We start from the raw sequence: 21,691 nt of genomic DNA on the forward strand, positions 1-21,691 counted from the left end.
CAATCAAAAATGTAACAATCCAATCAGAGAACAGATGGGTTTGGCTGTCGGAGGGGCGCTTTTTTGAACTGCAGGTCCTTGAAGGGTAATACAGTTTGAAGCTGGAGGATCTCTATATAAATATCCGATAGCAGCTAGGTCCCCTAACTTTCAGCAGCTGTTGAAAGGATAAAGTTGTGCTATATCAGTGGTTAGAAATACCATTATTACTTTAGGATTAGTTTAACACAAAGTCAGGGCTGACCCGGGACCATTGCTGTGAGTCACAGTGCGCAGCATAAAAGTCCTTTCACATCGGACGCAGGATGTGCTGCTAATGCTAACTGCTAACTAAAAGCAAAGGATCCAGAATTTGTTGCGCTGGCTGCTGGGCTCTGTGGGTTTTTGCAGCAGCTCTACCTGTACTACATGCACCTGCTCCTTGTCTTTTCTATCTCTGACTTTATGTCCTCTACAAGAGTTTCTGGTTTTTTTGCTGGTTCTTCAAATGTTCAATAAAAACATGTATGCTAATTCATAACGAAGAAAGCTTTGTAATGAAGACTGTCATTTCCAAAACACTGCCCGCCCCCACCCCGCGGTCCGCAGCGCTGTTGAAAAGGCTGTGGAAGTCCCTATATTAAACACGTAGACCTGTGACACAAAAATCACCAAACTCGGACGACCACAGACTGTTTTCCTTCGTGGTGATGAAGGAAAACGCTGGGTTGGCATGTAAAAGGGCATTTATTCCCTTCAAAGACCTGCAGTTCAAAAAAAGCGCCCCTCCAACAGCCAAACCCATCTGTTCTCTTATTGGATTGTTACATTTGTGATTGACATGACATTGACCAATCAGATGAAAGCAAGAAAAATGGGGTCAAAATTCGTACTTGTAACTTGCAGGGGTTTTTTTTGGGCTAAGTCCACACACAAATCTTTTTTACGCACACACAAATCTTTTTTACACATACAAATCTTTTTTACACACACACAAATTCTTTTTACACATACAAATCTTTTTTACGCACACACAAATCTTTTTTACACATACAAATCTTTTTTACACATACAAATCTTTTTTACAAGTACAAAATATTTATGACCACATTTTGAGCCCATATTTCACGCCCCCTCATGTGTAAGCAGATACATGCATCAGTTACCGTTAGTGACAGTTAGACAATTCCTTTTTCGGTGATTTTCTGCAATTGCTTAGTAATCTATCTTAACTGCATCTTGCCCGCTGTTTCCTGTTGTTCTCTTTTAGCAGCGCAAACGCAGGCAATGCTCTCTGAAACTCTGCACAAAGCTTCCTGTTGTCCACAGTTTCAGTCTTGCCTATGACACAGTTTATAACTGAAAAGTGGCCTCTAATATACTGGCTTGTTATTAAATGCATAAAACAAAACACACAACAAATAAGCACTAGAAAATATATTTTCCTAACAGATGGATCCAGCAAGGAAGAGAAGATTTACCCCTATCTGGCAACATTTTGATCTCATCTCTCCTAGTAAGGTATGCAGACAGTAATAAATATCACAAATGATACCAAAGTACCATAATATAAATAAACAACACCACAGATCCTATAATCTGATTTCTGTCTTTTGGTTTATTAAAAGGTGAAGCGCCATACACTAGTTTGTGTCATTATCCAGATATACATAAGCATGATTACACAGTTACACCATCATACCAAAACTCAGTCTTGATAGTTTCCACTTTCACTTTTGTATCAGACATACTGAGACAATATTCAGGATAAATAACCATGAAAACAATTTATTTAGTCAGTTTAGAGGTTTACACATCACATTATTATAATCATTGAGCCTGTTTCACTTGCGTCATCCACTTGATGGCGCAGTAGAGCAAATGAATCGTCACAATGCTTCAAAAAACGAGTCGACCAGTTGGCTGGAAAGCTTCAGTTCATCACGAGGCTTCATCTGACCATCACTACCACTGACATATCCATTTCCGCGTCGTTCACCGGCAGCGCCCCCAGCGACGAGGAGGCTGAAACTGCTCTTTACAGCCTCTGCAAAATACTGTATAGTGCAGATAAATGGCACATATAACATACCCTATAACATAAAATACAGGGTGGGCCATTTATATGGATACACCGTAATAACATGGGAATGGTTGGTGATATTAAAGTCCTGTTTGTGGCACATTAGTATATGTGAGGGGGCAAACTCCTCAAGATGGGCGGTGACCATGGTGGCCATTTAGAAGTCGGCCATCTTGGATACAACTTTTGTTTTTTCAATAGGAAGAGGGTCATGTGACACATCAAACTTATTGGCAATGTCACAAGAAAAACAATGGTGTGCTTGGTTTCAACGTAACTTTATTCTTTCATGAGTTATTTACAAGTTTCTCTTTGTTCACAGCCATTGACATGTCGAAGAGGTTAACACGTGAGGAACGGATCGAAATTGTGTTGATATCTGGTGAACGCAGTAACCGGGTCATTGCAGCAGATTTCAATGCAAGACACCCTACGAGACTACCCATATCCCATGCTACAGTCAGCAAATTGCTTGCTAAGTTTCGTGAAACTGGTTCAGTGTTGGATTTGCCAAAATGTGGACGCAAGAAAACTGTCACTGTCAGGATCCTGGGTCATTCGACCCAGCATTCTTAGTTTTTCCTGTGTTCCTGTTTCATGTTAAGTTTGTTTGTTATTCTTGGAGTTATTTTATCGGTCCTAAGTTGTTTAGTTTATTGGGCTTCCCCTCCTTGTGTTTCATTCCATGTTTTCCCAGCCCCTCATGTCTGTGCTCCCCCCTTGTGCTTCTCTGTGCTTTTCTCTCCCCCTTTGGTCTGTGTCTCTGTGTATTTCCTGCTTTACTTTGAAGGTCCGTGTCTTATGTGAATGTGTCCTGCTTTTCTTCCTTGTCTCGTCAGTTCTGATTTCCCCCAGCTGTGCTCTCCTTCTGTGTCTTGTTCCCCTCGTTATTTCCCAGTGTATTTAAACCCTGTGTTTCTCTGAGTCTGTGTCGTGTCGTGCCTCAAGCTGTGTGTTCCCTCGTGTGCATCTCTGTAAAGTATAGTTTATATTTTCCCAGTATGCTTTAGCGTTGTATCTTTTCCTGGTCTCTTCGAATAAATCTGCATTCTGAGTTCATCACTCGAGTCTGAGTGCCTGCATTTTGGGTCCAACTCCTGCCTGCCACACAGCGCTTCTTGACAGTCACTAATGAAGAAACATCAGTGGCTGTCCTAGCTTCATTCAGCAAGAGCCCACAGCATAGCACTCGCCGCATGTCACTGGAGAGTGGCATTAGTCGAACATCCCTTGGGCGGATATTAGCTACTCACAAATGGCACCCTTACAAACTCCAGCTACTGCAGCATCTCAACGAGGATGACCCAGATCGGCGCACAGAATTTGCAGAATGGGCAAAACAAAAATTGGAACAGGACCCTCAGTTCACGCAGAAGATTTTGTTCAGTGATGAGGCAAACTTTTATGTGAATGGTGAAGTTAACAAACAAAACCACCGCTATCGGTCTGACACTAACCCACATTGGATGGATCCCTCCAAGACTGGAACAACAAAAGTGATGGTTTGGTGTGGTATATGGGGTACAACGATAGTGGGTCCATTCTTCATCAATGGAAACCTGAAGGACACTGGATATTTGAAATTGCTACATGATGATGTGTTTCCCTCTTTATGCACTGAAGCTGGCATGTTCCCTGAGTTTTTCCAGCAAGATGGTGCACAACCACATTATGGGTGCCAGGTCCGAGCATTCCTAGATGAACAGTTTCCTGTCCACTGGAAAGTGAGTGGATTGGTCGTCGTGGGCCAGTTGAATGGCCTCCAAGGTCTCCCGATCTGACCCCCTTAGACTTTTATCTTTGGGGTCATCTGAAGGCAATTGTCTATGGTGTGAAGATACGAGATGTGCAGCACCTGAAACTACGGATACTGGCTGCCTCTGCTGGCATTTCTCCTGCGGTGTTGCTATCAGTGTGTGAAGAGTGGGAGGAGAGGGTTGCATTGACAATCCAACACAATGGGCAGCACATTGGACACATTTTATAAGTGGTCAGAAACTTGTAAATAACTCATGAAAGAATAAAGTTACGTTGAAACCAAGCACACCATTGTTTTTCTTGTGACATTACCAATAAGTTTGATGTGTCACATGGCCCTCTTCCTATTGAAAAAACAAAAGTTGTATCCAAGATGGCCGACTTCTAAATGGCCACCATGGTCACCACCCATCTTGAGGAGTTTGCCCCCTCACATATACTAATGTGCCACAAACAGGACTTTAATATCACCAACCATTCCCATGTTATTACGGTGTATCCACATAAATGGCCCACCCTGTATAATGACGAGTATTTAAACAAAATTTTTAATGATAAGTTTATATCTTACGAAAACTACCCAAGAAGATCAGGACATAAATATAACGTTAAAAATAATTAGATAGTTTTAAAATTAAAAGCACCACTGACTTATTAGGAAATTATAAATCAGTAAAGGAAGTTTTATCAGTATTGCTATTTATTGAATACTTTCTCTCTTTTTAAACTGGGATGTAGAAACACTGAAATAAGAGGTCATGCATAAATAAACTAAAAATCAAGACACTTATATGTAATCAGTTATCATCTAGCTTCTTAATGAGAGAAAGGTGAAGCCAGATACATCAGTGAAAAATATGCACACTCTAACTGACTTACCAACAGTGATGGGAATAACGGTGTTACAAGTAACAGCGTTACTAACGCCGTCACTTTTTTCAGTAACGAGTAATCTAACTAATTACTATTCCTATCGTTACAACGCCGTTACCGTTACTAACAAGAAAATGGTCACGTTACTATTTTTCAACAAACAGATGGTTGAAGCTGTGTTTAGCTTACAGCACCTTATATCAGTTGCACGGAAGTAGCTGTAAGTAATCTGGGCGCTACAGCTTTAAGTAGCTGCGCGCGCTCCTGCGGGCAGCAATCACTTTCTGCCCAACGATCACTTTTTTGCACAACACCTGGAGCTAAGGGGGCAAAAGAATCCATGAGTGCTGCTGTTTAACTGAGGAAGAATAAAGTAGTCGTGGTAAGCCAATCACATGACCACTTCAAGATGACAAAGCAACAAGGTGATATTTTTAAATTTTGAATTTTTAAATTGTGTTGATAGGCCACGTAAAACCAGAGTCATGATAAACAATATATACATGCCGTTTTTTCCTCAATAGTTTCTTCACGTTCACTGTCTAAGGACAGCGCTAGCAAGCACTCTGCTTATGACCAAAAAAAGAAAACAAAAACCCCCACCCCTTTCGTGTTGGTGGAAAAATTCACCATGTCCACCAATCAAAAACTAATAGGGCAACCTGACATTTGGTTGTTTAGGAAGAGGGGGAAGTTTTAGGCGTGATGAGAGAGAGAGAGAGAGCAGAAAAAGAGAGAGAGAGCGAATTTTGAGATGTGAGAGGTTTGTGACGTTTAGCATGTTTGGAGTGTGTAGTTAATGTGTTGTCTCGTGTAGTTAGTTAGTGTGTAGTGTTGTGTGTGTGTGTCATAACAATGAGGTGACTGCTGTCTGCAGGTATCAGGCTGTGATGTTCTCCTTTATAGTGGACAGAAATTATTTTTTTGGAGTGGCACAAATAATTTGTGTGGCATCTTATTGAATGCAGAACAGCTGATTGTTCTGTAAATAGTTTGAAATGGTTATTTAAAAAAAGGTAAAAGGTAAATGGCTGCAAATAACTTTGTTTGCGAAACTTGTGCATATGATTTTAAAATTGGCAATTTATATTTGCATTTAAAGTTATGAAATATGATTAAATAAACATGTTTGTGGTTGTTACAGTAAAAAACCTTTTCTACTTGGGATTTATGTTTTTTGTCTGATTTTAGATCAATTTTATTAATACAGTATGTCAAAATGAAAACATAACTGTAAATTCAAACACGTGAGGTTGTGCTGAAAACAATGATACCAAACAAGGCAAAGTAAATAGTTTTTAATGGTGAAATGTAGAGGAAACATCAAATGTAGTGAAAAATGGCCAATTATACCCTGGACCCCAGAGGGTTCATTTTTTTTTTAAGTAACGCAATAGTTACTTTTTAAGTAATTCATTACTTTTAGAATATTGTAACTCAGTTACTAACTCAGTTACTTTTTTTGAGGAAGTAACTAGTAACTATAATTAATTACTTTTTCAAAGTAACTTGCCCAACACTGCTTACCAATATAAAAATCACTGAAATAAAATGATATGACATATATTAGTGGACATGTAAATGTCAGACATTAATGTCAGTTTTATTTCTATAGCACATTTGAATGCAACAAGGTTGAGCAAAGTGCTTTATAAGTTGGTCAAACTAAAAAGATAAAACCGTAGATCGATCGAATTAATGGAATAAATATGGAATAAAAACAAACAAAAACAATAAAATGAGCTATATTGGTGGCGGAGTTAGCACAGAGAGACAGATAACCATTCACCAGCCACAATCATAACATAAAAAACCACATGGTACTCAAACTTAACCCAAGTTAAAAAAAAAAAAAAGAAAGAAAGAAAAAAAAGCGACCAGAGCAAAACAAAACACACAAGTAAAATATATGTGTCAAAAACAAAGACATAGCCTAACATATTAGAAGACCTAGCCTTATTGTAAGGCTATATTTGTTGTTCGGTTAAAATGTAACTAGTTATAAAAACATTATAACTTGACTGACTTAAATTTCATAGTTTCTAGAAGATTCTTTTGTCCTCAAATATAATGATTAAATAATAACAATTTAACGTATTTTGACAAATCTATTCTAAATCTATTTTTAAAAAAAGAAAGAATGAATTTTTATTGTGAAGGACGCCGTTTGATCCTAACCGGAAGTGAGTGCGGTCTTCTTTGTCGTCGTAAAACATTTCATACCAGCGATCTACTTAGTGGTTGCGTTAACAAATGCAGCGATGCCCCTTTTTTATGGTCTTTCTCAGGTAACTTCAGCTACTGACTTAGTACACTGACTGCATCATGGTTAACCTCTGCTGTCTCTGCTGCGGTGAACTCCCTGAACCCCGCCCCCCTCCTCCGGGAGCAGCGCGGGACTCCCGCTCCGCACAGCAGCAACATCAGCAGCAGCAGCAGCAGCCTGCTGGCTCCGGCCCAGACGCCTCGGGGCTGAGGGGGTCACCAAAGGGGGGAGCGAACGGAGCGCTATTAGGAGCGAAGCAAGTGAATAAAAAGGAGTGAGCTTCCAGTTTCTGTCGGACATGCGAAAAAGTGCAGCATGCTCTCATCCGATCAGGACTCTGCGGAGGACGCGGCGGCCAGCGGTCTCAATGATGTTGATGGAGAAGAGGAGGAGGAGGACTCACCGGCTGAGAGTGATGTCCCGGAGGAGGTAAGAGCAGACAGATGTAGTCATCATTTTTTTCTTCTCTGACAACTTCCAGAAAAGTAAGTAGTAGGTAATAAAGAGCCATATGTTCATTGTTCAAATGTAGGAGGAAAAGCCACACAAAACATGCGGTTTTGTTTCATTACTGCCTTTTTGGTGCCCCGTGCAGTCATCTCTGTGCCATCACTTTCACCTGCAGCCAAACAGCATCATTGCTTCTTGAAATGTCACAATAGTTAATTTGACATAGTGGCAGCACACTCCAGTGATGTGGAAAAGTACTGTAACGACAAAAGCACAGATTATAGTCTTGCACAACCCAAGTTTACATGCACGTGTCTGCATTAGTTCCTCCACGCCCTTGGTTTTTACTGTCATCGCGTAATTACTGTGCTTCTGTCTGCAGGGGGATGACTCTGACCACATTTCTGTGGTTGCAAACAACTTGTGCCTATTTTTCCCTTACATTTCCTGAGTTCAGCTTCCTGTAAACTGTCTCCATGACCAAGGATCTAGCATATATGAGTCATCTTTTCTTTTTTATTAAAGGGTAACCTTTTTCAGATGTCGCACCTATGATGTCTGCAGTCACAAGTCTTGGACCGTTTCAAAGTCCGCCCTCTCTGGTTCACAAGAACTGAATCCCTCGTTTGCTCCACAAATAACTCAGGTGGAACCGGCAGTGCAAGGCATCTCCACCCCTGTGGCAGTGCAGTAATGAATGGCTGGCTGTCAGGATAAATCCTTTCACTCCATAAAACACCAGAGGTAGTCAATGTGGAGGAATATCACCACGAGACAAAAACAAATTTAAGCATTTGAAATCAGGAATCTCAGATAATTGCTTGACAAAATGCAGTCAATTTAATTTCAGTAAATAGTCTGAGCTAAGGTTCTCTTTATGCACTCTGGAAGTTTTGACTGTTAGTGTTACTGATGAAATAGCCTTCAGCCAGCGTGTTTGCTGAATAGGACTGTTTGACCGCTGCTCAGTTTTGCAAATGGGAGCACTTTATGTTTCTGTTTGGGCGCTCCGCTCCAAACCTCCCAGTGCTCCGCAGAGTGATGGATGGGTTTGTGACAAAGTGGTAACAAGAGAAGCTTTCAGGACATGTACTCAAGGGAGAGTGAAAAAAAGTGGAAAAAAAGATACTTTTACCCTACTATTTCTTTGGGTAGCTAAAAGCTGTGAGATATATTTTATTCTTTACTAAGAACAGTATAGGCCAACTGCAAGTAGAATAAAATGGACATGTTCAAGAGAAGTACTGGTGCTTCATAACTGAAATTAACTGTGGTCCATCTATAAATTTTCTTAACTGCTTATCCTATTCAGAGGTTGTGGAGGATGGAGTCTGTCTCAGCTGTTATGGGGCAAAATGAGGGCTGCACCCTGGACAAGCAGACACCTACGGCCAGTTTAGAATCACCCATTAACCTAACATGCAGGTTTCTGGAGGAAGTCAGAGTACACGGAGAACATACAGCTCCATGCAGCCTCACCCAGCTGGTGCATGTGAACCCAGGACCTTCTTTGTGTGAGGAGACAGAGCTATGAGCCACTGTGAACCCACTGTGTTCAGTTACAGTCGACCTCTATTTACTTTAGCTGTAATTTAGCTGTTAATGCAACTAAAATGTGTTGTTTGGAGATGGAACAAACAAACTGCTTCCATTATTGATAACTGGTGGAACTTTGTTTTGCAAAATAGCATGAAAAAAGCTTGTATCCATGCCGACACTTCCATTAAGAGTCTTTCTTTCAGGAATAAATCTTGTTTCTCTCTCAACATCATGCAATACTTGATTTCTGCCACTTTATTTTTTACCTTTATTATGGTGATCTGATTTTTACGAATACACCTGACCATACCTAAAAAGATCAGATGCTGTCTGCCGTTGTTATTTACATTTTTATCAGATTCTATCATAGTCATGTACACCATTCTTCTCTGTATGCTGCTGTTAAGCGGCTGTCTCTGTGCGCCCGCAGGCACAAACGTTTGTCTCCAGACTCAGAAGAGAATTAGAAAATAAGACTCTTTAATAAGCAGCCGCTATTATCCAGGAACAATCTACAGAAGGTGGTCCTCCACAGTAACCGGTGTAGGATCAAGAAAAAAGTTCCCTTGATCTGCTTAATTGCTCTCATAATTGCTCTTGTTTTTGATATGGTATTGCACATGATCCGGTTAACTCACTTGTACATGTTTTACTTACATTACAGTCCCTGCTGAATCCCAGTGTTCTTCCTTCAGTGTGAAAAAGCGCTTCGATTTATAGCTTAACCACTTTCATTTGCATTTCTGCTGCGAGCCTTAAAATCGCTGCCATGTTTAGGGGGTTCATTGCTTTAAGTGTGTTTTTTCATTACTCTCCCCTTCATTTCTTTTCCATCCCTTTCCCTCGCTCTCTCTTTCTCTCTGCAGCAGCGTCCAGTCAAGCAGTCCCTGGGTACTTGTGTCTGTCGGGAGTCCCACTGGCGCTGCCTGGTGCTCTCCCTGCTCATGTACAGCTGCCTGGGTGCAGTGGCCTGGTGTAAGCTGACCCGGGTCACCAAGATAAGCTTCAACTCTGCCCTCACCTCCTCTTTAACATCCTCCTTTACCTCCTCCCTGCGGGGCGCCTCTGGGGTGGGCATCGGAGGACACGCTATGATCTACCACGACAGCCCCTGCTCGGACGGCCTCATCTACATCCCCCTGGCCTTCCTGCTCATGCTCTACGTGCTGTATATTGTGGAGTGCTGGCACTGCAGGGCCAGGAGCGAGCTGCAGTGCAAGGCAGACGTGGACAGCGTGTACGAGCGGGTGCTTCGGATGCAGCGGGCCCAGCCTTGCATATGGTGGAAAGCCATCAGTTACCATTTTGTCCGGCGGACACGACAGGTGACCCGGTATCGTAACGGGGATGCGTACACCACCACGCAGGTGTACCACGAGCGAGTCAACACTCACGTGGCCGAGGGCGAGTTTGACTACAGCCACTGTGGCATGAAGGATGTATCACGTGACCTTAGAGGCCTGGAGAGGCATCCAGCCATTCGCCTGCGCTTCACCAAGTGTTTCAGCTTCACCGAGGCGGGCCCAGAAAATGATTACCTCAGCCAGAGAGCCAGATTCTTCTCTGAAATCGAAGGTTTGGATGATTACATGGAGGCTCGGGAGGGGATGCAGCTGAAGAATGTGGACTTCAGAGAAAACCTCTTAGCCTATGTAGACCCAGACAGCATGCCTTGGTACACTTCCCAGGTTGCCTTCTGGCTGGCAGCTCTGCTCATGCTTTCCTGGCCTCTAAGAGTGCTCACGGAGTACCGCACTGCTTACGTGCACTACCGCATCGAGAAACTGTTTGGGTTGGAGTACACCCACAGCAGCCCCTCCCCTCTAGATGAAGACAGGCCTGTGGGGAGAAATATTGGTTGCGTTATTCCCAGAGTTGACACGCTGGACAGCACTGAGATGGAGTGGCACATACGCTGCAATCGCCAGGTGATTCCCAGCTACTCTGAGGCGATGCTGTTAAACATGAGGACAGGGGCTTCTAATTCATTACAAGACACGTCTTCCTCTAACTGCCTTCTACTGGACAGCAGCCAGACTGCTGAGAGCTACGGAGCTCTCCAAAGCCAGGACGACTGCGAGCAGTGCAGCGAGGTGAGCGGACAAGGAGCTGGAGGAGGCAGGAGGAGGACGATCACCAGCTCCAGCTGCTCCTCCATCCTGTCCTGCCGCGGAGCGCTGTTCCACTCGCACCTCTCTTTGGACACTTCTCGCTTTTCCCTCTGCCGCATGTACGGCTCCCATCGAGGGAGTCGCAGCAGCAATCTGACGGAGCCCTGCTGCGCGGACGAGCAGTGCTGCCGGTCGGACTCCAGCCAGCTGGCGCTCAGCAACAGTCCACCAACGTACAGAGACGCACACTTCTTTCCTGTTCTCATTGTGCACCGGTCCGAGGGCAGCGAAGGCGGGAGGGAAGTGAGGCGCTACTATGTACGGAGGGGGTCATCCTGTGTGGAGACGGCCTTGTGAGACAGTGGTTAATATCAGATATGATGGAGGGTATGGTGGGGTTCATTGCTATGTGGATAAAATATGCACTTTTAGCAAGTTTCACAGTAAAAAGAAATTAAAACAAAAGGAAACCAAGAGTGTTAATTTATTTATTTTGAAAAAAGTTACAGATAGCGATAGCACTGAACTTCATACACATCCTGTTGCTACACCAGGGAGTCTTATCTTGGAATTTTCATGTCTTTGCTGCATGATCTGCGCATCCTGCTAATTTCATCATCTGTCATTTGCAGAAATATTTTCATTGTGTGTGTGTGTGTGTGTGTGTGTGTGTGTGTGTGTGTGTGTGAGTGGGTGAGGTACCTTTATGGTTACAGAGCGTTGATCCATTCAGAGGCACATGTAAGAAAAAGAGGTAAAATTTAAAAAGTTGCATGTTGTTGCAGACCATTTGAAAAATTAAGACACGCCAGGTTGAAGCCAAAGACTTTTTTTAATGTTATTTTTTATTGAGACCTAGAAAAAAATTATGTGGAACATGTGAACTGAAGACCGTGATGTGAATGTCTAAGTGAAAACAATAAAGGTGTCAAAATGTCTAAAATCCCAATGAATGTTATCACTAATAAAATGACTTTTTAATAAACGTTAACAAATATTATAACATGTGTGTCTGTGGGGCCCTCAAAGCACAAGATGAGAAAGAAAGGAGACAAAACAAGGAAACAAGATCTGAGTTTAGTTTTTTTTCTCTGATCACATTGATCCAAAACGACAATGTCACACACTCTCAGACTCACAGCTCACTGTTACGTCTCCTGTCCTTAACTGCAAGGGCACAAACTCTAAAGATAGAGTTGGGACTTCACTTCAAATAACACCAGAGGGACGAGTGGTACAAATGAAGCATATATTGATTCAAAAATAAATTCAGCATGCCTTTTAGACTGGAGAGTTCATTTTCTGAATAACAAGCTAAGTTTTTGATTCACTCTACTTTAAATTCACCCAGTCTTATTAGCATAGTAAGTAACTGCGCATTGTTAGAGACTTCAAAATGTTTTTCTAGAAGAATTTCTAGTAAAATTTGGGGTTCTAAGACTAAGATCTTTAACTGAGGTGAAAGATTTGATCCTTTTAAAGTGGAAGTTATCAATCCTTTTATCCTATAGCAACTCATTGTAACAATTGGTGGATCCGCCCCCCCCCCAAAAAAAGTTTAAATAGTTACATTCTTATTATCGAATGAACAATTTTTTTTCTTTCATCTGCCTACTACAAAGCACCGTTGGTAATACTCCGTTTTCCACTTATTTTCAGAGGAGATTTTCTGTTTTGAAGATTGTTACACATCAATATTATTCAATTAATATTAACCAGATTAATGTTTATGAACAAATTTACAATTTTAATGCAAAACCATTCTAAATTTGCACACTACAAATTGTAGTTTGAAAAACACAAGGCCACTTAATATTTTATTTCATTTTATTTTATGTCAGGCATTTACATAATTTGCAAAAAGTCATTAGTAGGCTATATGAAATAATCTATATGTGTTATAGCGAGATCTTTGTTAAAATTATTATCATCTGAGAGGCTGATATTAGTTATTTGCCGATATATCTGTATCAGTATTTATAAGGTAGTATTTATAAGTATTTATAAATATGTTATTAGTATTGATGTTGCATAGTTTGCCCACCAGTGGCCACTCACACAACTGGAGGAAGGAACACATAAGCTGAAGTAATCAGTGATTTGTTGTGACAATAAAACCATTTTTAAATTCTTTTTTATATTATCTTATTGAGGACTCATGAATAACCACAGATGAAAATGTCAGAGTAATCTGTTTATGTTTAGTGTGTCTAAACACTGGCTGATCGCTTTTTAAAATCCCGAAAATATCAATTAGTCTTAAAGATCCTGTACCAGTCAGGCTCTAGAAATTATAGGAATTTTGCGTTATACTTTGGCCGGAGTAATACAATAAATAAATATGGGCATTAATACCAAATCTGTAAAAACAATAAGTATTCATATCAAAGTATAAAATATTTGTAAAACCCAAGTAAAACTAAACATTTTCAAACAATAAAAACTACAAACTCCCAAACAAAAAGTCAAAACAAAATAAAAACTAGTAAGATAATATAAAAGTATAATAACTCATATTGGAAGATTAGAAAAAACTTTGGATGGCCTTAATTTTTTACTTTTATATTCTGTTCATAGGGTAGGGATTTATTGTACAAAACACCAAAAAAATTAAGAATTAAAGCACTTCTGAAGTCAAACTGGAGTACCTAATGAAGTGGTCGGTGAGTGTACATGTGTACATGTTTATCGCGGGCTTGGTCTCGCGCCTCCCTGACGTCACTTCCCTATACACGCGAGGTTTGTGCTAACGGCAGCTAACAAACCAACTGACAGCCGAAAACGTTCCCTGAGCTCTGTAGCTTAGTCAAATTAATGTGAGGAAAACCCAAGTGACTATCCCCGCGGTAGATGCCGGCTCGTTTTTTCGTCAGCGGTTTAAATGCAGCTGCGGCTCTGTGAAGAAGGCTGTACTGTTGTTGACATCCATAACGAGCACGGATGTGTCGCCAGCCTAACCACAAACGCTTCGAGCTAGCCTAACTTTCTCACGGAAGTTTTCCACCTGGTGCTCACTGTGACGCGGCGTTAGGCCGGACTTAAGTCTGTTACTTAAGAGATTGCGATGAAGCTCCAGTGTGATGTCGAGGTGGTGAATCGGATGCTGCCGACGTTTGGGATGAAAAGTCGAGGCAAAGGGACGAGAGCAGTGCTCTCCATTGGAAAGCATTTGGACAAGACGACTCAGCACAGCAACATCTACTTGATGATCTGCACAGCCAAAGACAGAGCCGGATCAAAGTACAAGGTATTTACTCCTTACTTTAAAAGCTATTGTACAGCAAGTACTATCTGTTCAGTCTGGAGCTAATGTTTATCTCTGGGTGTGGTGCGTCTGTTTTTATTTGGTCCCTAAAGTAAGCAAACTACAAGGTGATTAAAGCTAATTATTTTTATTTAGTTTACTCAATTTTTCAAAGTACATTTTAAGGCCAGAAACGTGTAATTTACTTCTTCTGGCGTCCGTTTCTTATGTCATGGATGGCATGAGAAGTGAAGTGACGCTATCCCATCATGCCTTGCTTTTCAGACACTCGGGGGAAAAAAGTAAGTAAATAAATAAATAATGAAACCCAACGGCACGGCTCTAAAAAGTTAATAACTTAATAAATCGTGAAAACTATCAGTTGATCCGGCGACTCAGCATTGTTTAGACTATTTAATAAAGTAAAATATACTTGAAATGTTACAGTGTTGTGCCAAAAAGTGATCGCTGATGTTTATATGTGTTTTCAAAATCTAATATCTTTCCTTAAGTTGATGAGTAGACTATAGTCAACTGGATTTAGTAAGGGGGTATATATATAAAATAAAGAAATTACCTGTTTTTGCTGCTCTCTTTATGACTCTGTTCTGTATTATAGTGGCCACCTACGATATCTTTATAGAACTAGTATGTTATATTTGTTACAATTTCTGCTCTGCTCTTGTTTAGACCTGTTTTGGTAAAAGGCATTTTTAATGTCAGTGACACTTTTTACCTGGATAAACGAAAGATATAGAAAAGCCACTTTGCCAAAAACTTACGACATTATTTTTGTCTCAAAATGTATTTATATCATTCATGAGAGATATGTTTTAGATGTGTTTGACAGATTACACCCTAACAAGTCATTTAAGACAGTTTTAATACCAGTAATCTTTTTTTTTTCTGCAAATACCAGAAAACCACTGCCTGTGCTGTTTATTGGTCAGTGTAAACACACAGACCTTTTCTTTTCATTTTCAAGCTCCAGCAGCTAATATATAGATCATTTAATTTATTGATCTATGGCCAGTTTTCATAGTGAGTTAAAGATTGGATCATTTTTCAAATAGAAATTCACTAGTTCCTGTGCACACACACTAAATGATATTTAAGAAAAAGAAAAAAAAATCCCAAATTTACCTAAAGAACAAACATCAGGAAAATCTCACTGGAAAGTACTGCTGGAGTTAATCAGATCTGCCTTTTAAAATATTCATTATTTTTCCAATAGTGACCTAAACTGGAAACCCTCGTCATGTTGTTTTCATTTTGTCAGCCTCTCATGTAAACGTTTGCAGCTGTTGTCACCTAGCTGTTGCATGTTGAAATTCAGTATTCCAGTCTTAACTTGCTTGGCGCACCACCGCCCTGAAGTTGTGTAATGTTTTTTTCCACCGCTGAAATTTGCCCGTTTATTTCTCTTCTAGCTAAAAGGCAACATAGAGAAGTTCTTCACTTGGTTTGTGGAGGAAGGCAAGGCCACTGTGAGATTAAAGGAACCTGCTGTTGACATTTGCTTGAGCAAGGTATGACATAGAGCACACTGTGACTGCAGTCTTAGTAAGGAGTATACAACTGAAGACCCTGAATTAAATTAGAAGATGTATGTACATTACAAGAGTGAAACAAATTGTTTTGCATTAACTAACTGTCCAATTCGACTGTTACATGGTTGTTTATTGAGCTTTTAGTCAGCTAGTTAATAAAAGTTTGACTGTAACATGTAATTTTTACATTGTTTTTACATTTCTCACAGCAGAGTGATGTATTTTATGAGGATGTTTAAACTGTAATATTAGAAAAATACACAAAACCTGCTTCAGCCGCCTAAGCAGTCTTGTTTGAGTCTGTGTAATAGGAAAACTCAGAGGACAGAAGACACTTTGTTAGATTAACAGGCTGTTGTTGGATGTGCCTGGGATAGTCTTAGCCTTATTCTTTTAGCTGGTGTTCAGATTTCTGAGAACACTGAAGAATGAATATAAACACAGAATTCAAGCCAGCAAGTAGGCTTAGCTTACTTCCCTGTCATAGGATCATGTCACTGTATTAAAGCCCCCTCCCCCCTCACTAAGTACCTCGCTAAGAGTCTAATTTTGCATTGTAGTGCAGGCCCTTGGAATGGTTGTTCTCTTTGTCTGTCCTGGAAAAAGAACTTTATGTTCTCTGACTCATTTGTCAACCACAGACACACGCACACATACACACTTCAGTTTCAACCCCAGTTCATGCCACAGCAGAGAGCTTAGATGACTTATTGTTTGTTTTTCTTATGTTGCACAGCCCTCCGAGGTGTTTAACGCGTCACACTCTTAGAAAGCACACAGCTTCTCACAGGCTTTTAAATTGAGCAGGTAAACATGGAGAAATGTGTAAACCAAACCTCGGTTAACCTGCTTGGCCACAGTTTTGTAAACATTCTACTTCTCCTACAGTAAATGGATTAAATTACCTGTCAGTGCACTGTACAGGTGCACAAACCTGTCTCCAACTCCTCTATTTTCTATCCAACCGACAATCTCTCACTCCCAGCTGCATATAGTCCATCCTGTTCATTCAAAAGAAGTATGTCAGAGCATTCTAGGTCAGGGAATCTGGGTTAGATATTTCAGTGAATCTAGTCATGCACCACAGCGACCTTTGAGGAGCCGTGAAACTGCTGTTTCCTGTTAATCCACTGATCCAGAGTAACTGTATTTATCTATCTCTAGGCCGACTCCAACAGCTTGAAGAACTTTCTCTCGGCGGCTCGTCTAGCAGACAGAGGGAGTGACACGAGCAGCCTTCCTCTGTCCACACTGACTCCTGTTCGCGCCAGAGACGTAGAGCAGCCCAAGAAGAAGCTCGCCATCGTCTCCAAGAAGGATTACCCACTCACCTCCAACTTCCCTCACTCCCTGGAGCAGCTGCAGGTGTCGTACTGCAAACTGTCACGCGTGGACATGCGAATGCTTTCACTCAAAGGTAAATTAATAAATAAAATAAGTGAGTCAAGTTGGTTAAATGTACCATGTCTCCTTGTCTATGCAAATCCAATAATAAATAGTTGGGTGTAGCTCCAAGTCACACATGGGGAAAAAGCCATTTCAAGACCCCAGACTCCTAAAAAGTGAAAATTTGTGTGTCAGAGTAGACTCTGCTCTCTAAGCTGAGGTGTTTCTGTTTGATTTTTTTCAGCTCTGCGCAAGCTAGACCTCAGTAACAACCATATCAAGAAACTTCCCGCGACCATCGGTGACCTCAGCTGTCTTTCCGAACTCATCCTTCACAATAACCACCTGGAAGCCTTCAGCGAGGCACTCTGTCTGTCCACCCTCCAGCGGACCCTCCAACACCTGGACCTCAGCCAGAATCGCTTGCAGACGCTCCCTGCTCAGTTCTGCCAGCTCAGAGAACTCGTGAACGTTAAACTGGATGATAACGCACTCCTGTGTTTGCCGTTCCACATCAGCCGACTCTCGAAGCTGAGGTTCCTGTCCGCGGCACACAACCAGCTGGCTGTACTGCCCGGTGACTTCCGCAAGCTGAGTCTAGAGAACCTGGACTTGTTCGGAAATCCATTCATCCAGCCCAACCCTCTGGACCACAAAATGCAGCTTACATTCCCACTTCCACTTCAGGAGTTGGCCTCCAGAGCCGTGGCCAATCTCAGGTTAGATTTACATGCTGCTCTACATCCAGTTTAGACCTCGCTGTGGTTCTATAGCAAGTATAAAACTCATTAATCCTTTATTCTTTCTGTCACTTTACAGAATCCCATATGGACCTCACCTTATCCCTGCTCACTTGTGTCGGGACCTCAAAATAGCCAAGACCTGTGACTGCGGTCGCATCTGCATCAGTTTCTACATCAAGACTGCAGTGAGCATGAACCTCCACCAAGTCTCTCACACAGTTGTGCTGGTGGATGACATGGGAGGCACAGACGCACCGGTGGAGCAGCACTTCTGCTCGCTTTCCTGCTACTCCGAATTCTTAGACAACTCCCTCCAGAGAGGAACCAGATGAGGACGGAGACCTATTTGATCGAAAAACATTGCCGCCTAGAAACCTCTGTGCACGCGCATGTGTGCGCTGCAGTAGGTAGCATTGTGGGATACAGTCTAAGAGTATGTGAAGAGGAAGCTGCAGTGGTAAATGGCTTTGCCGTAGTTTCCTTATGCTGCCTTTGTGTGAAAAGACAATATTAAGTTTGTTGTGTTTTTAAAAAGAGCTTCAAGCTGTTTGTTATATGCTTACATTTATGTTCTGAGGCAGTTTCCGTTTATCAAAATGGGGTCGGAGACAAGCATGAATATGTTACATCTTGCTCCATCTGAAACAGAGTGGCATTTACTGTACGTTATGATAGCAGGCAGCACAAAACCTTGTGCTGCTGGCAAGTCTCTTAACAGTATTTTTTTTCCTTCCTTGTGTTTAAAGAGACTGCAGGTTCACCCACTGACCTCCTTCCATCAGACAGGGGAATTACAAGATTAGATAAATTTCCTGAAAACAGTGCCTCAGGGTCAATGACTAACAACCAAAGGGAGGTGCTTTTTACTGTGCAAATGACCCACAATTTTTACATATGTGAAAGATTAAATAAAAGTATTCATTGTCATGTCTTAAGTACTTTATTCTGTTGGATCCAAATTATTTATTCCCCATTTTTGTCACAAGTTTGCATGAAATCAGCAAAAAAGGAACGTCAGGTTTTTAAAAATTACGAGCAATGTTTCTGCATCCTTCACAGCACCATCAGTCCAGCTCGTACATTAGAGTGTTTAGGAAGGTGAACCCAGCTGATGATGTATGATCACTGATTACTATCTCATTTCCATCCTTATCAATTTCCCTCAGTAATACAGGTGGAGGCTTGTTACGTTGTAAGACTGGTGAGATTTGCTCCGTCTGCAGGTCATCTTCATCCATTTCCTGCTTTGCTGAGCCTACAGTGACGTCTTCAGAGCAGAAGGTGACCCGCTGGCCCGATTCTCCTCCGCTTGATGTCTTCACGTTACGTGTTGGATGCGTATTCTTGGACTTCACAACCCTCTCAGAAGTGTCGCACTCATCCATAGCTGTTTTTCTGGCTTCGTCACTGGATGTCTGGTTCTGAAATGCTGCATCTTGTTCCATCTGGCACAAAATTGATGAAAGAAGAGGAGAGAAAAGGAAAAATCAGTAGTTTGTAGAAACTTGTACCAACAAACTGAATTTTACAATTGATCTCACCTGCGCCTTCCCTGCTACATTTGCTTTTTTCTTTTCAGTCTTCTCTTGGATATCTGAAGGTTTCATTTTGGATGCCTCCTCCAAACTAGAGGCCAGATTTACATCTTCCTCTCTTATTGCACCATGGGATTGTTCAGTGGAGATTAAAATGTGCTGATTTTCAATCACAAGGCCCTCATCATCAGCTACTGGGCCTCTTTTCAGGGCAAAAGCTTCACACAGAGTATCATCATCCTCTGCTGCTCTGTCGCATCCACCTTCACTTGACTTCTCATCTTCATTCTGATTACCTTGTTTTGCCCATTGCTTCTCCTCTTTTAATTTATCCTCCTCCTGCGCTTTTCTGCCTTCGTGACCGTCAGTTACTGTTTCCTCCTCCAAATGTTCCTGGCCCTTCTTCCATTTTGCCTCATCTGCACCTATCGCCTCTTCCCTAATTTGTTCTTCTCCTTTCTCTTGAACTCCGTCTTCCTCTTTTTCACTATTTTCCCCCCCTTTCTCCTGCATGGGATTTTCAGTTTGTCTTTCTTCCTTTAATTCAGCCCCTTTCTGTAGCTCCTGCTCCCTCTTCTCCCCTTCCCTCTCTTTTTGTTTGTCTTCTTCTTCAACCTCACTTTTGTCCTCCTCGCTCTCATCACAACTTGCACTCTTATTGTTGGCCATTGCTGGCCCTTCAAATAAATCAGGAGGCAAATTATGAGGAAGAACAGGCAGGGTGACGATGAGCTGTCCTCTCCGTTTGTTGAACTTGGCCTCTCCTTTGTCTTCATCCACGGGGTAGGCTAAATGTAGTTCCAGTCTGTAGGCTGGTTTCTTGGTCTCCAGCAGCAGTTGCTTCTCTTTTACTTCAAGGCTTGTGTCTTTGACAGATTTTAGAAGAGGCAAATCAACAGTCACCACAATCTCTTTGGGCCTGGGGCTTTGGGCTGAGTCTCTAGAGCATCTAAAGTCCTGGAGATCAATAAGTGATCGATACTTTACTGTATAGTTCGGCTTGGTTGTCTCTCTGGTTTTCATTAAGCTTTGAGGTTTAGAATCAGTACTGTTTTTTGTTGTTCTAGGTGCCTCTGTGGGCTTTGATTGTGTGCTTGGTCTTTTTTCATCTGGGTATGGAAAGGCAAGGAGGTCTGGAGGGTCTGAAGACTCATTGGCTTTGAATCCAGGTATGGCTTTTCTTATAACACAGGGCTGTGGGGTGCCTTTGTATTTTGTTTTCATTTCTCTCATGTTCTTTTTGTCCAGAGTCACTTTAAAAGTGTCCTGGATTCCCTGGATAGCTATACTGTCCACCATTTCCAGAAAGCTCTTGTTTTTGCTTGCCATGCGGGTAGTGTCAGGGTGGAAAACAACATCATAAATCATCATTTTGTTACCTTTAGGATCTGTGTCCTGCCTCCCAGGGTGCAGACTGTGAGGCAAGGACCAACACTGACCTCTGCGGCCATTCTCCGACACAACCCACTTAGATGAAGGCTTCCCAACTTTATCATTGGCGCAAATGTTGATGAAACATTTCTGCTTGCCGTCCACGCTGGTTTTGATGGCCCTAAACGGTTCTGGGTGGATAAACTCGACGGTGTTGCCTCTCTCCTGCTCCAGGATTTTGATCTCTTCTTCGTACATTTTCCTGTTCTCGGGGTCTGATATTTCTTGGGTGTAATCCCGGAGCATTTCCCGGAATTTCTCGTCTTTGAAAGCTTTCGTAAACCTGTCGACTTCATACGCTGTCAAGTTGAGCTCTTTGAGCTTCTCCCCGAGCTCCATGCTGACACTGGTAGAACAGAAGCGCTAAGCTGAACGTAGCTCGGAGGACAGAAAATGGCCTCAAATTTTCGTGACTTTTAATCTTTGGAAAAATAAAGAGGTGAAATTCAAAACACATTTACCACCTGGTCTTACTAATGTGAAAGATACGCTATATATTTTTCTTCTTTAGGTCCAATAATAGACGGTCCAGCTTCAGCGACAGTGTAGCGGAAGCAACAGTTGTGTTGATGTAACTATAGCAACGACAGACCGGCGCAACCAAAAATACCGCCTGATAGCCCCCCCCCCCCCTTTTTTTTTTTTTTTTTTTTTTTTTTTTAGGGATTAAAGGTTAAAATCCAATAATAAACAATAATAAATGTCGTCATTTAACGAATGAATACCAAAAAAATGAAAAATGA

The 21,691-nt window shown here is 41.7% G+C and overlaps 3 protein-coding genes across 3 annotated transcripts; 2 read left to right on the forward strand and 1 right to left on the reverse strand.

The window, feature by feature from the left end:
- Positions 1 to 882: 882 nt before the first annotated feature.
- On the forward strand, positions 883 to 12,056 carry LOC146366069 (transmembrane protein 151B). Its single transcript, XM_084915176.1, has 3 exons — positions 883 to 1,500; positions 6,982 to 7,388; positions 9,815 to 12,056. Exons 2-3 carry the CDS (start codon positions 7,275 to 7,277, stop codon positions 11,414 to 11,416), a joined length of 1,716 nt encoding a protein of 571 aa, XP_084771302.1. The 5' UTR covers positions 883 to 1,500; positions 6,982 to 7,274; the 3' UTR covers positions 11,417 to 12,056.
- A 1,720-nt stretch (positions 12,057 to 13,776) lies between these two features.
- Positions 13,777 to 18,925, forward strand: lrr1 (leucine rich repeat protein 1). Its single transcript, XM_084915212.1, has 5 exons — positions 13,777 to 14,306; positions 15,734 to 15,832; positions 17,018 to 17,270; positions 17,484 to 17,958; positions 18,059 to 18,925. Exons 1-5 carry the CDS (start codon positions 14,124 to 14,126, stop codon positions 18,312 to 18,314), a joined length of 1,266 nt encoding a protein of 421 aa, XP_084771338.1. The 5' UTR covers positions 13,777 to 14,123; the 3' UTR covers positions 18,315 to 18,925.
- A 93-nt stretch (positions 18,926 to 19,018) lies between these two features.
- dnaaf2 (dynein axonemal assembly factor 2) lies at positions 19,019 to 21,512 on the reverse strand. Its single transcript, XM_084915211.1, has 2 exons — positions 19,524 to 21,512; positions 19,019 to 19,427 (listed from the first exon to the last, which is right to left on the reverse strand). Exons 1-2 carry the CDS (start codon positions 21,285 to 21,287, stop codon positions 19,047 to 19,049), a joined length of 2,145 nt encoding a protein of 714 aa, XP_084771337.1. The 5' UTR covers positions 21,288 to 21,512; the 3' UTR covers positions 19,019 to 19,046.
- Between the last annotated feature and the right edge of the window lie 179 nt (positions 21,513 to 21,691).

The sequence above is a fragment of the Perissodus microlepis genome, chromosome 19, assembly GCF_051167445.1.
Source record: "Perissodus microlepis isolate ML-2025 ecotype Zambia chromosome 19, ASM5116744v1, whole genome shotgun sequence".
Lineage (NCBI taxonomy): Eukaryota > Metazoa > Chordata > Actinopteri > Cichliformes > Cichlidae > Perissodus > Perissodus microlepis.